Consider the following 13,239-nt stretch of genomic DNA (forward strand, 5'->3'; position numbering starts at 1 on the left):
GTTGATGAACCCTTCTGCTCGGCAATGCCAAGATATTCTTATTCTTTTATGTATAAAAGGGAAAAAGCATGTGAGTTGTTTTCTAACCTGAACTCGTTCAGTCCATCCACCATACGGCTGTAAGCCAGAGCTCTCTGACTGGCATCAACTGACCGGCGACTCATTTTCATGGCCTTGAGAATGACACAACACACATAGCGTTAAGATATTTGGCAACCGAAGCCGACAGACAAAGTTTCATGAAACGTTGAACAAGGCATGTGTAAAGGGGGCAGGGGGGGATATGTAGGGTCAACATGGAAGCCAACCAAATACTAGAGTATGCCAACCACAGGCCCCAGTAAACAGAACTGTGGATATACAAGGAATGACAATCGTATCAGTCAATCTGACAGCAACTCTGCTTATTGCAAGAGCAAACGGTGTAAGGTTCACATTTGGGTACCCAACTTCGAATGGATTTTACTGACAGGCTTGTTTCCACAATGTTTGATGATCAGGAATATGATATCATCAGTCGGAAGTGGAAGTGTAACAAAGTAAACATTCAAGTAAAGCAAAAAATCTAAAATACAACATACCGTCTGTCAATAACTCTCACCTGTTCGATGGCGCTCTTGAGTTTGTTCATGTGACTTTCAAAAAGAGGGAAGTGGGAGAAAAAGAAATCCTGGAAGCGGTTGTTTTCTTCCGGGTCTGGTGACAACGTAAAGATGACCCCAATCGCAATCTTCTTCTTTCGAGCCACGCCGAGGCTTGGTCCACCGCTTTCATCAGACATGTTGAAGCTCTCCTCGACTGACCTGATCAGGACAGGACACACAGGGAGTTCACTTTAGGACAGACAGACAGAGAGAGAGAGAGAGAGAGAGGGGTCCAGAACACCTTCTACAGTCTGATTTATGTATGCAGCTGCTGAAACACACTCTTATCTTACCTTCCATATTCGCTTGCATTCCTTGTTAGAAGACTATTTCTGAGGGTCTCTTACTTTTCCACCAAGTTCTTACATTCAACGACTTCTTTAATGAAACCATTAAATATTCAACATACAACACAAATGTTTTATCTATTTTAATCACTACCATATGAGCCATAGTTTCATTTTCTGCTTGCGTCAGCACAAAAGACATGTAAAGAGACTTTCAATGCTGTCATTTTTCACTGTTGCAGGAGGTAAACAAGATGCTTTGGTGCTGTTGAAGTGTACCGACAAAAAGACACAGAGGCTGACAGTTGCATTTTCAGTGACGGGCCAACGCAGCATTCTGCCTCGTCAAAGCAACTTGTGTTGGAGCGTGTGTGTGTGTGTGCGCCTGTGCGTGTGTGCCATTTTCCCAGCTGCCTGCTCGATTTTAAGAAAGCTTTACTCCCATTGGGAGTGACTGGATGGTGTGTGCGTGTGTGTGTGTTTGGGATGTTGTCCAGGGGATATAAAACATGTCATACTCCCTCTCTCCCAAGCTTCCCTGTATGCATGAAAAACATGTTTATCTTCATTGCATTAATAAATATGTGTTCTAAGTTGTATCTTGCACTGATATGTGCGCCAGGTTTCTCACCATCGGGGGAAGACACCATTTTCCAGGCTGGTGGTTTGGCTGCGGAGCCAGCGGCGCTGGTAGCTGGATGCACAGCTGCTGGTCAGTGAGGAGCCAGGAGATGGAAAGGGAGTGATCAACAGGCTGCTCAGGGAAGCTAAAGGGACACAGAATAGGGGAGATGGATGGAAGATACAAAGGGACGGTTTTAGAAATCATGGGAACAATAAAGGGAATAGATGAGAGAGAATGGTGGGTGACAGGAGAAAAGGACAAGAATGAGTCAGAAAACAAGTGCGTAGGGTTACGCTTTCTCAACAGCACATTGTGCAGACGCACACGAACACGCTCTTAAACACTACAACACAGAGCTAGGCAGACACATTAGCACAAAAGAGCAAAGAAATACACAAAAATGTAAATCAAAACACACACACACACACACACACACACACACACACACACACATCCCTCTGACTCTTTTTTCACACTCAAAACACAGAGACTCCAATTACAGACGCTTTGGTCGGAGATCTAATGTCAGCGAGCCTGCTAACAGTCACACTGCAGTTGTTTGACAACCTGGATTTACACCCGACTGGCATGGTAATAACATTCTACCTACCCACACACACATGGCACACAGAATACAAGTCCTGATCACAGGGTTATTTACAGCCCATGCAGAAGGCTCTGACCAATGCTCCCATGAGCAGTTTGGATGGTGTGAAGCGAAAAGGGTCGATACCACCATGAGGTGAGCAACGAGCTAACTTCTCTTGATATTTGTAGGAAAAATAGAACTGTTAGTCAACGAAGAGTACGATTGGGGTTACAGAGGTAACTGTATATTTTTGTGTACGTGTCAGAGTTGGATAAATGACTCTCCAGCCGGGCCTGCAGAGGGGAGGTGGAGAGAGAGTGAAGATGAGAGGACAAGTCTTGAATTAGAAGCTCATTTACTCGCAGCGGGTATTCAGAGTTGCTATATTTAATTTTCTGCATGTGACCGGGGTCTCAGCAGAAAGCACAATTCCCCTCATACCAGTCATGCCAGTGGGGCATGGTGGTGTTTGTAGGGGGGGGGAGAGGGGGGGTGCAGTACTGGGGTCAGTTTCCATTGCACAAGGCTGTCTGGACCCTGGAGGCTGTGTAAACACCTTGACACGGTCTTCCAGCATTGCATCGTCTTCTTACCTCTATTTTTTTTCCCCCACTTATGGGTTTTTTTTTTTATGCGTTTATTGACGAGAGAAGACAAAGTGGATCGAGCAAGACATTGGGAAGAGAGAAAGTAAGTGGGACTCTTAGTAACTTGTCACAATAGGTCAACTTTGTACAACTGGCCTCAGAAGGAGGAATATTATCTCTTCCACCAACGCACAGCTCACCTTCCTGACTTGAATTCCATTCACACCAAAATTGACCTCAACGCCTCTCTGTTGTATTAATGAATGGAAACTGTGTGCCTCTGCGTCTGCATGCCACCTCAGTGAAGTGGCAGCTTAGGAAGCACTGGTACTTATGTAACCGTTCACACCCTTGACCTTAAAGAGTGCAGTCCAATGAAGGGTCAACCACTGAGTTCCAGGATGTTGTTGATATCATAGCTCATTAAGTTCATTTCTCGTGTTTTGGGGAATTCGGACGACAGCGCCAAAGATCAAAAAGGTTTTCATGGTAAGAAGGAGAATCTAAGAAGTTTCATCGTCCAATATTTTCTCGACTTACACGTCATCTTTTCTGCAGCTGAATTGTGGATCTATTTCAAAGCGCGGACTGTAAAGCTGGAAGCTGTGTGGAGCGTAGGTTAATCCAGGCTTACGCTTCGAGTCTCATTAACCTACCTGACCTGGCGATGCCGCTGTCCCTCTCGTCGTAAAGCCCTCGGCCAGGCATGTCCATCGGATGGCTGTGGCCTAGAGGAGACAAGAAGGGTTGGGGGAAGTCAGAAGGGAGAGGGAAGAGAGCATGAGGACACTGAGGTCAATTCATAAAGAGCGCCGGGCATGCCTAGGCTATCGTTCCCTAAAGTTACAAATATATGAATTAATAAGAATCAAAAACAAGCTCTTCTTGTACATGTGTGACTAAGACAGTGTAATGTTTTACAAAGTAAATATCATAAAGATTGTGTGTGTAATGTTTGAAATTCTATTGAATAAGGCAAAAAAAAAAAGTCTTGGTTTGGACTACAACCTTCACAGCTCTCTGTCAGATGTCAGATCACAAAAATATAAGCTCCAAACACCAACAGGTAGGGGACTGAATTTGACTGTAAACGGCTTTTACTTTTTGAATTTTTTGAACACCAAAAACAGGAAGTCATCTGGGAAAACGCAATAAAAAAAAACAAAAAAAACCCACGACTGTAGCAAGAGCTGCTCACAGACTTAATCCTGTAACTATCTTGAGCCTATACGTAACTTACGACAACAGGCTCTATAGTACGGATGTCATTGAGACGGTTGGCCTGCTCTCAGATGTCTCGCGTCGACGCTGGGAGGTGACATGGGACAAATGTCCATTCTTCTCACGACAGAGAAGCGCAAAACGACAAAGGCAGCATTTCAAAGTGCTGCTGAGATGATTCATGAGCAAAGTCAACATGAACTTTCAGTGTCTGTGTGTACGCGCGACTCAGGCGCTTTATGCTTTATGACCACACCAACACTACATAACAAACAGATCGACACTCCATGCTGACAGCGAATACTTCTGGAAGAAGAGCTCACTGATCAACATGATATCATGAATGATAGGAATTTGAGCTGAGGGGAAGTTAGTACTTCATTCTATTGCTACACTCAGTTGAAGTTGCTGTGATACAAAAGTAATCACTTGACCTTAAAGTTTTTAGAAGGAAAAATGATACATCTTAAATCCTTTGAGTAGCCAACTGGAATGTTCTGTTTCACAGTTTCAGACAGAAGTAAAAATTATTCTTGGTCAAAAACATTACGATGATCTAAAAGCTCATCAAGAACAAAAAACGTGTTTAGCTGTCTTTCCCATGACGAATGAAACATGGGCAATAAAGTCTGTGTGAAAGGAAGGGTTTACAACTATCGTTTATCTCTTTAAGTAAAGAACAGAGTTTTAGTGCGGGTCATCAGTGGCAGATGTCTCCGAACTTTACAGATACAATTTGTTGAATTGAATTATTGTCCACCAGGGCAATTTTTTAGTGTCACATAAGTGGAATGGTGACTGAAATATTAATGTTTAAATTCAGAAAGCAGATCAGGTGCAACTTTGGGAAGCTACATACATAAAGGAGCGCTTGCTAAAGGGATTTCACTTCCAGCTGCTAAGGTGCAGTGGAACACAGCAGGCTCTGTATTACTATATAAATGTTAGAGAGTGTGAAGGCATGCTGCAGCTTTTTAGGTGCAAAAATAAAAAGTAAACAATTAAACATCCACACAATGTTAGTGTATAAAATGCAGAAGCCTAGAAAGGATTGCCCAAGTATCACAATCGCTCATCAAAGAGGAGTGAAAGTGTGTGAGTGGAAAGACAAAAGGAGAAAGAAGTGCAAAAACATTTACTAGAATAACATTCACCTCGACCAGTGAGAACCCATGCACACCTCTTTTTGAATTCACACCTGCAGGCCTGGGTCAGATAGTACTGCTTGATGTGTTTTATGACTTGACTGACACCACTGTATGGTTATGGCTTAGATGGCTTAGGTGAACAATGTAATTGCAAAAAAAGACAACAAAAATACAGGAGTGGTAGTTTGTATTGTTTCGTTTCACTGCCAATTTCATGGTAACCAAAGGTTCAAAAACAAAATGGTCTCCCCTGGATTTATAGCTGCCTTATGAAGTTCTCATTTGCCCAAATGAACTTTTCATCATCATACCAAAGCTTTCTTAAACAATTGTTTGTACAGCTTCTATCTGACCCAAGTTATTTGCAGTCATGCTGTGATATTGCATGCAATGACTATTGCTACAACTTCTAGTGCAAGAATCACCACACGGGCATGCAGCTGCCAAGTCGAAGTCAGGGCCTGTATCAACACCAGTGCTTCCCATAACTACCGCCTACAGGCATGCATGCAACTGGCACACATCAATCATGGCCAGTTTAAAGCGCCAACCTGAAAAGAAAGATGCGCTCTTGATGAGGCGCAGAGGGCCCTGTTCAGAGAAGGCCCGCCGAGGGCTGCAGAGCTGAGAAAATCCTGCGCAGCATCACAAAAAATATGGAAAAGAAGAAAGGAAGAGGGAAAAAGACAACAAAACATGAACCATGGTTAGTGAATGAGTCGAGAGGAAAGCCAGCTGCCTCCTGTACTCTAAGGATCTTGTTGTTAACAGATAAGTTACAGGAGCGTTTTTAGTCTGGAATGAAATAAAAACAAACACCTGTTAGGTCATTTGGACAGACAATGAAACAAAAGACTGGCATCAGTTACACAAAACACAACCAATCAAACCAATAATAACACATTTTTCATGTGTTTACAAATTTATGATTTTTGTGTTTTATGTGAGGATGACAATATACGGAAGCATTGAATTTGCCCACAGTTCTGTATCAACTTAATTCTGTTAGGACCATGTGTCATATTCTAAGTGCTCTCTGTGTAGACTTTTTTTTTTTTTTCATATAGTGAACTGACAAGTTTCACAAAGAACTGTTGCAGGATCATTGTGTCACAATCATTGTGAGTTCCTGAAAAAGCACAAGTTGACTCACAACAGCGCTACACTCTTTGTACTGTTTGAAAGGGTAACGCTAGATTCTACATATTTACAGAGAGAAACTTGTGTAAAGTTCCAGATGTTCATGAAGTTATTGGAAGGGCAGAACAATACAGAGCCCAGATTTGAGTCAAACACAAAGTGTTTAAATTCAGAAGGAGAGAATGAATCACATTAGGTGCTTTCCTACATTTCAACTAAACAGGCAGAACCAATCAAAACAGTACAATTCAAGCTGCATGTTACATGTCCATGACTTCCCTGATAGTTGGCTATGATAAGTAGAATAAATAAATAAAAGCACGCCCGCTTTTTTTTTTAAATTATGTAAATTATAAGAAGGAATTGGGTTGTTGATGTAACCCATGGTTTCCATGGTTACCTATGTTCCCAAGGAGACTGTTGGTCCCGGTGTTTTGATCAGGCCTCAGGGTGTTACTGTCCTGTCCAATGAACTCAAGACTGTCTTGTAACCTGTGAGGGGTGAAAATTGAAGTTAATCTAATCACTACATGAAAAACAGTGACATTGTAAATATGCAGTACATCAGTATCCATATTGATATTTGTGGACAATTAACAACACTAACAAAAGACAATACGTAGAAGCTGAAGGAAAAAATAATTAAGTAACAACTAAACACGGTCTGGGAAAAAAATAAAAAAAAGACTGAAAGTGAGAAACACAGACATGCAGGGTGACGTATCAGTGGTTTCCATTTTCACCATAGTTGAGACAGACAGAGAGAAAAATGAGAGCTTATCTGAATGTAGAAGAAGCTGCAGTAGGAATCAGAGCATAAAGTGGGTATGTGACTGATAGGTGTGTGTGCTTACGTGTTGAGACTGCCGTACACACTGCCTCCCGTTCTGGCGGTGAAGACTTTACTCAGCATCAGCTGAGGTGGCGACCTGATATGACGATAAGACAGGGACAAAGATCATCGTGATGAGTGCATTTCTGAGTGTCTGTTCTGTTTTGTCTGACTGCGTTTGACTCTTTTTCTTCATAAAATTACAACATTTGAGGTTTAAAAAAAATACTTTGGGGGAGAACATATAAAGAAAAAACGTTTAACTGTACAGCTATTAAATAACGACAAAAAATATGAAAGCTTTCAGTACGAGAAAAATGTTTTCTGTGTAAGACCAGTTTTCCTTTACTTCTTACCTGATCTGGTGGATTTTGAGTGTGGAACCTTTGTAGCTCATAGCTACAGAGCCAAACATCATTTCTCCAAGCATGACCACATCGGACGAACACCTTGAACCCTGAGGGGTGCGCACATGTTTAAACACCTGTGAGTCGTGTGTGTGTATACCTGATTATGCAGCTGTGAAAGTATGCTGCAAATGCATTACTGTACAACTATTTAATCCTGGATATACAGTATTTCAATGTTGCATGCATGCGTTACCTGGAAGCGCAGGCCCTGCTCCTTGGTTTCCTTGGTTTCAGAGGCGCAGGAGGAGGAGCTGTCCAGGGAACTGCTGCTACCTCCTGTAGGTCGGAGCTGGCAGCATTTCCCAAACATCTTCGCCTGGCCTTCAGCGCTCTACAGGGTCAAAAAAAGGGAGTATTATAAATACATAACTTTCTATGAACACAGATCCAAATGAATAGGCAGAGGGTTCAAATTACAGCAGAGTGCCAGTAACTGAAAGTAGAGCTGAAACGATTCCTCGAATAACTCGAATAATTCGATTACAAAAATTCATCGAGGAATTTTCGCTGCCTCGAGGCTTCGTTAAGTTTTTTTTTTTGCGTCATCAAAACTTTGGTATGAGTATAAAACACGTTTAATGTAGCTGCAGCTACCTGCTCCTCTCTCTTACACACAGATACTTCAGCGCTAACACGCACACGCGCACACACACACACGCGAGCGCGGCGTGCCCCTTTTAACTTTTAGTCAGCACACAGTTGATCCGTGATCCATACGACCCAGTCGGGAACACGTGATCCGGTCAAACGGTCGGCTTTTCTCCGTTCACTCTCTCCGTGTTTGCAGCTAACATAACGATAGCAACGTCCTCTCACAGTCTCTGTCATAGACATACGTCTATGGTCTCTGTAGTCTGTGAGCGCGTTGAATGCACGCGCTGCAGGAGCAGACAGAGATACACTTTTTTGGGACCCTGTCAGTAATATGGTGAGCATCAGCAGCAGCTGTAGAGCAGAGGTGGTTGGCTGTAGCAAGCAGGCGTTTCCATGGTAACTGCAAAGAAGCAGGTTTGTAGGGACGACCCAAGACGAGTTAAACCTTAATTAAGCAAAAGTATGATTTATTAGATTACTCGATTAATCGACGGGATATTCGCTAGAATACTCGATTACTAAAATATTCGATAGCTGCAGCTCTAACTGAAAGTATTGCCTCTTCATTCATGCGGACGTTAATTTTAATTCAGACTATGAACTAATTGATGCAGCCTTTGAAAACGCGAACATTGCAAAGTTGGATGTTGCATTTCAGGTCGGCGATCACTTCTCCTCATGGATAATTTGTGACAGAACAAACATTTAAAAAAAAAAAAGTGCAACAATAAAGCAACCTTTCTAGTTGTACAGTGACATTAGATGAAAGCAGATATTTGTTTGTTCGGGTGTATTTTTAAGAGAGAAATGGTTTATTGATAAGGCTGCAGATAATCCACTGAAGAGGCAGAAGGGTGTAGGTATTGAGACTTCACTAAGATAAACAGGAAGGAAACTAACTACGAGTACATGTCACTTCTAAAAAGTCGCATTCAATCATTTTAACAAGTCTGAAAAAGTAAAAGGGAGAAATGGAGAGAATCTCTTGAAGTAAAACTGTAAATAAAGTTGATTGTTCAGGTTTAAAAGGCGTAGAAACCTAACCCAGAAGCACTTGTGTAAACAGCAAACTAAAAGCAATGTGAGCTCAATCAGCCTGTGTCATGTGCCTTCTTAACTTGGCAGACTATGCAGGAGGAATGCATTTGGGAGGGCAGGGAGCAAAGGGGGAGTGTGTGTGTCTGTGCGTGTGTGTCTGTGCGTGTGTGTGTGCGTGTGTGTGTGTGTGCTTGTGCTTGTTTTAGCGAGGCTCTGGTAATGGCTCACTTGAAACCACAATCCCTGCCAATGTAAGGGAGAGGCAGAGAAAGAACAGGAAAACTTAGAGGCAGAAAGAGAAACAATGGCAAAGGGAGGATAGATTTGCTTCATTTTGCTTTGTGGAGAACATTTAGTAAACAACGTCGACATGTATGTAGCTTGGTGTGTGCACGTGTGGTTAACGATGGGAACTGTTACACACGTATTAACACAATCGCTAATGAAGCCAAACCAACTCTGAGCGTGTGTGTGTGTGTGTGTGTGTGTGTGTGTGTGTGTGTGTGTGTGTGTGTGTGTGTGTGTGTGTGTGTGTGTGTGTGTGTGTGTGTGTGTGTGTGTGTGTGTGTGTGTGTGTGTGTGTGTGTGTGTGTGTGTGTGTACATGGGTGTGTGTGTCCACTGCAGTGCAGTGTGAGGTGTGTACACAGAGGCCAGCAGCATGTGACTGGCAGTCATATGACTCTTTGGGAACTCGTGAGCGAGAAGCACTGCAATCATCCCCTCCCTCCTGCTCTCTCTTTCCCCCTCCCTCCCTCCCTCCACCAGTTCAACCTCATCTCTCTCCATTTCCTGCAGTTTTCTTTCTTGCCTTTCGTACATTTATTCCCCTCCTGAATCACATCCACATTCCCTTTTTTTAGGCATTTAATTGCATAAATATTACCTCGCTCTTTTGTCTCTTTAGTCTACCTCCTCATTGTCTTCATTAACATGACCGTCTGTGTCACTTATACCTGCTGACCACTCTCAAATAAAAATGTAAAACTCCAAAACAAAACTTAAAAAAAACCAGCCATCATGTCATGTGATGGGATTCAAGTCAAACAGTGGCTGGCTAAGCTCTAACGCTGCAGAATGCACCAGAAACACTGACATCAGCCCAGGTGACACATACACACAAGACTCAGTCCTCTGACTACACTGCCATTTCACAACCCTGTAGATTTTTAAGAAGCTACTTTAAAGAAATAGAACTGTTTAATAAACAAACGTATACATTGCATAACCTTTTAGTTGTTCCTCTATATCCTATATGGGGACTCTTGTAAATGTGAGAGCTGAGCAAATAGACAATCCAATTTCCATTTCAGGTTGTCATGAGAGCACAGGAGTGTGTCCTTGTGACAGAGGCTAAGAGCATAAAGGTGAGATAAGGTGAGGCATGTAAATTCTGGTCATGAAGCAAAACTGATAGGTAAGAAAGGAGAGAGGTATGTCAAAGTGGCACATCAATGGAAAATTGACGCTGTATGAAGACAGTAGTTAGACAAAGGGATCAAGGCAACAAAAAACAAGGAAGAAAGATAGAAAGAAATAAATAAAAGAGGGTAGTTAGAGAGAGCAGCTGAAGAGACAGACAGATATGTAGGCAAAGATAGAAAGTGACTTAATACATATCTCTATATAAGATAATATAGGAAACAGTCTGATAATGAGATCAACATATGAAGACAGTAAACAGTCCATGAAAAGAGAAACGGAAACACACGAGAGACTGAGAGAGGGCTGGAATGAGTGGATGAATTAGAGAGGATGAGTTTGAAAGAAAGACAGACACAGGGCGAGTGACAGTGCTGTCATGTGACGATGAAAGAACGCTGCTTTCACACAGGCTGTCAGCTGAGGCTATTATTACAGGAGATAAGAGCCCCAGAACAAACCGGTCTGGGTCAGGCAGGAGCACACAGAGGTGGCATGAAAATATTAGGCATGTTATTAAAAAAAATTATAATAGTTGTGATTGCGCGTCATAGTTTGTAAAAACTCAGCTGGCAGAAACAGCCAGTATATCCAAAGCTGACAGTCAAAAGAGATGTGTGTTGACGTCTGAAAGCTATCATTGCACACATCCTTCTGTAATCAACAACCACTTATGAAACTAGTTGTTGCACATGTCCCTGTTTTCCCTTTAAAACAGAAGTAATACATAATGAATGCAAAGAATCCGACAAACCTTTATGTCAAGGTTTATTCTTTGTAATAACAATACCCTCCGTGCATGTGATCCCTCTGTCAGACACCTTTCACTGTTTTGGCAGCAAGGCGTCCTGCAGAATAAGCAGGATAAGGTGCAGCATGTGTCCTCTGAACACTCTGACACAGTCATATGACAGTGTAGCATGTCACGCTTGTGTTTTGTTTGGTTTCTGTTTGTGCCAGTCTCTTCTCGTATGTTTTGCTGATGCTAAACGTCAGATTTCGAAGCCTTTTACTTGCAACTTTAACCTGAGCCAAACACAAACATGTCATTGTGAATGTAGGATAGTAAAGGGTAAACGCAGAGTTGGCTTTAAAGAAGTGTGTTGCGCAACATTTGTTCACATCCTTAATTCTTATCAAGGGAATCTTCTGAGGTTTTACACTTTTCAATAGCGACTGCAACTACTCTACTTATTGCTTAGATGATAATGTGAACTACTTTGGTACTGTACATGAATAGCACCAACATGACAACAGCTTCACATAAAGCAAACATGGGACTCACAGGTATGGGGGTTTCCTCCGTGCTCCTCTTCTTGGCATTGGAGTCGAAGAGGACATTTCTGCCGCGCCTCTCACAGTCCTGGTACACGATCAGTCTGATCTGACTGGGCTCCAGCTGGGGGACTGGCCAGCTGGACGGATAAGAAAGAACGAGAGAGGTTATGGTTTCGTTGCTAAAGTTGTCAAGATACAATCTCAGTTAGGTTAATGTTCAATGGTCTAGAAAAACAATAACCCGTACACAGTCAAGAGTGCACAAATACTACACTCAATATTAGCTGCAGTTATTCAGTATAACCTACTATATATGCTCAAAAACCAGAAGTGTATAGATGCAAGAAATTGTAAGTGTAAACATATGAAAAGGTATCTGAAAGCAACTACCTGTTAATAGAGACATTTACATGTGAACCTTAATGACAGCTTATCTAAAGCCCCTTTAAGCACTGACTCTATGATATCACTGAAGCTTTTCTGACATTGAACCACAGCCGGGTCTTTATACAAATAAACATTCACATTCTATGTATTTATTTTACAAACAAGTATTCAATTACTTATCCCATTTATTCAGGGAATATTTGCCTATGACTGGCATGTTGCTTGCAGCTCCTTGCTACTCCACATTCATTAGGTTTCACATGTGACAGCCATGCAATATGCACAAATCCAACAAATAGCCAGGACAAAAACAAGCCACCGTTACAGCGATGGAGTCAGCCTAACATATCTGTGGGTTTGAATTCAAGCTGTCCTAACAAGTGCACCATCTCAAAAGAGACTATTATCCTCCCAAGGCTGTTCCTTCCTGAATGAATCAACAACTTACAGCATTTCTTTTCTAATGATGAAAAAAATGCAAGAAACTCATGACTGAAATAGTTGTCATAATAAATCATATTAAAGCACTGGAACTCAAAATGGGTTCATATAAGAGTGATATTGCATCTATTAAATTCTTAGCTGTCACAGTTTTAACTGCAGCTTCTTCTCTAAGACTGTTGCTAGGTAACCTGTTGTGTCATTCATCTTATCTCATCAATGCTGGTCATAGCAGTAATATTTGTGCATGTTTACACCTCTCTTGGGTATCAGCAGGCCTTCACAGAGCTCAGGCCACCCCTTTTAACTTGTGGGGAATGGCAGTCGCCTGGTTGATTTATAAGGGGCTATAAAAATGACAGGGGATTGGACGGGCAGATAGACAGGCGAGGATTTTGAGCCTGATCTGATGGATAGTGAGGTGTCAGGCAGATGGACACAAAGTCTGACCTTAATATAGACTTTTATTGGGAAACAGGGAGTGTCCCTAAACCAATGTGTTTAGAGTAAATGGGTTTGTGGGGAGGGATGGAAAAGGAACAGTTAAGTCCATATCTCTGACCAACACAATAGCACACTCGAGGCCAGACTTTAAAA

General features: G+C 42.1%; 1 protein-coding gene across 3 annotated transcripts in view; it reads right to left on the reverse strand.

Moving 5' to 3' along the window:
- fnip1 (folliculin interacting protein 1) overlaps positions 1-13,239 on the reverse strand; it is a 36,564-nt gene that overhangs the window by 12,623 nt on the left and 10,702 nt on the right. The window contains exons 2-11 of one of the 3 annotated variants that reach the window (XM_079355401.1): positions 11,822-11,951; positions 7,677-7,814; positions 7,430-7,530; positions 7,096-7,170; positions 6,642-6,733; positions 5,653-5,736; positions 3,389-3,460; positions 1,563-1,698; positions 602-803; positions 88-173 (exon numbers count right to left, since the gene is read on the reverse strand). In XM_079355401.1, the coding sequence (XP_079211527.1) occupies positions 88-173; positions 602-803; positions 1,563-1,698; positions 3,389-3,460; positions 5,653-5,736; positions 6,642-6,733; positions 7,096-7,170; positions 7,430-7,530; positions 7,677-7,814; positions 11,822-11,951 (1,116 nt within the window). Of the gene's footprint in view, positions 1-87; positions 174-601; positions 804-1,562; positions 1,699-3,388; positions 3,461-3,972; positions 5,337-5,652; positions 5,737-6,641; positions 6,734-7,095; positions 7,171-7,429; positions 7,531-7,676; positions 7,815-11,821; positions 11,952-13,239 lie in introns of those variants that run through there. The other 2 variants (XM_079355402.1, XM_079355403.1) reach the window with 2 other exon arrangements.

This window comes from Symphodus melops (genome assembly GCF_947650265.1).
Source record: "Symphodus melops genome assembly, chromosome: 11".
NCBI classification, from domain to species: Eukaryota; Metazoa; Chordata; class Actinopteri; order Labriformes; family Labridae; genus Symphodus; species Symphodus melops.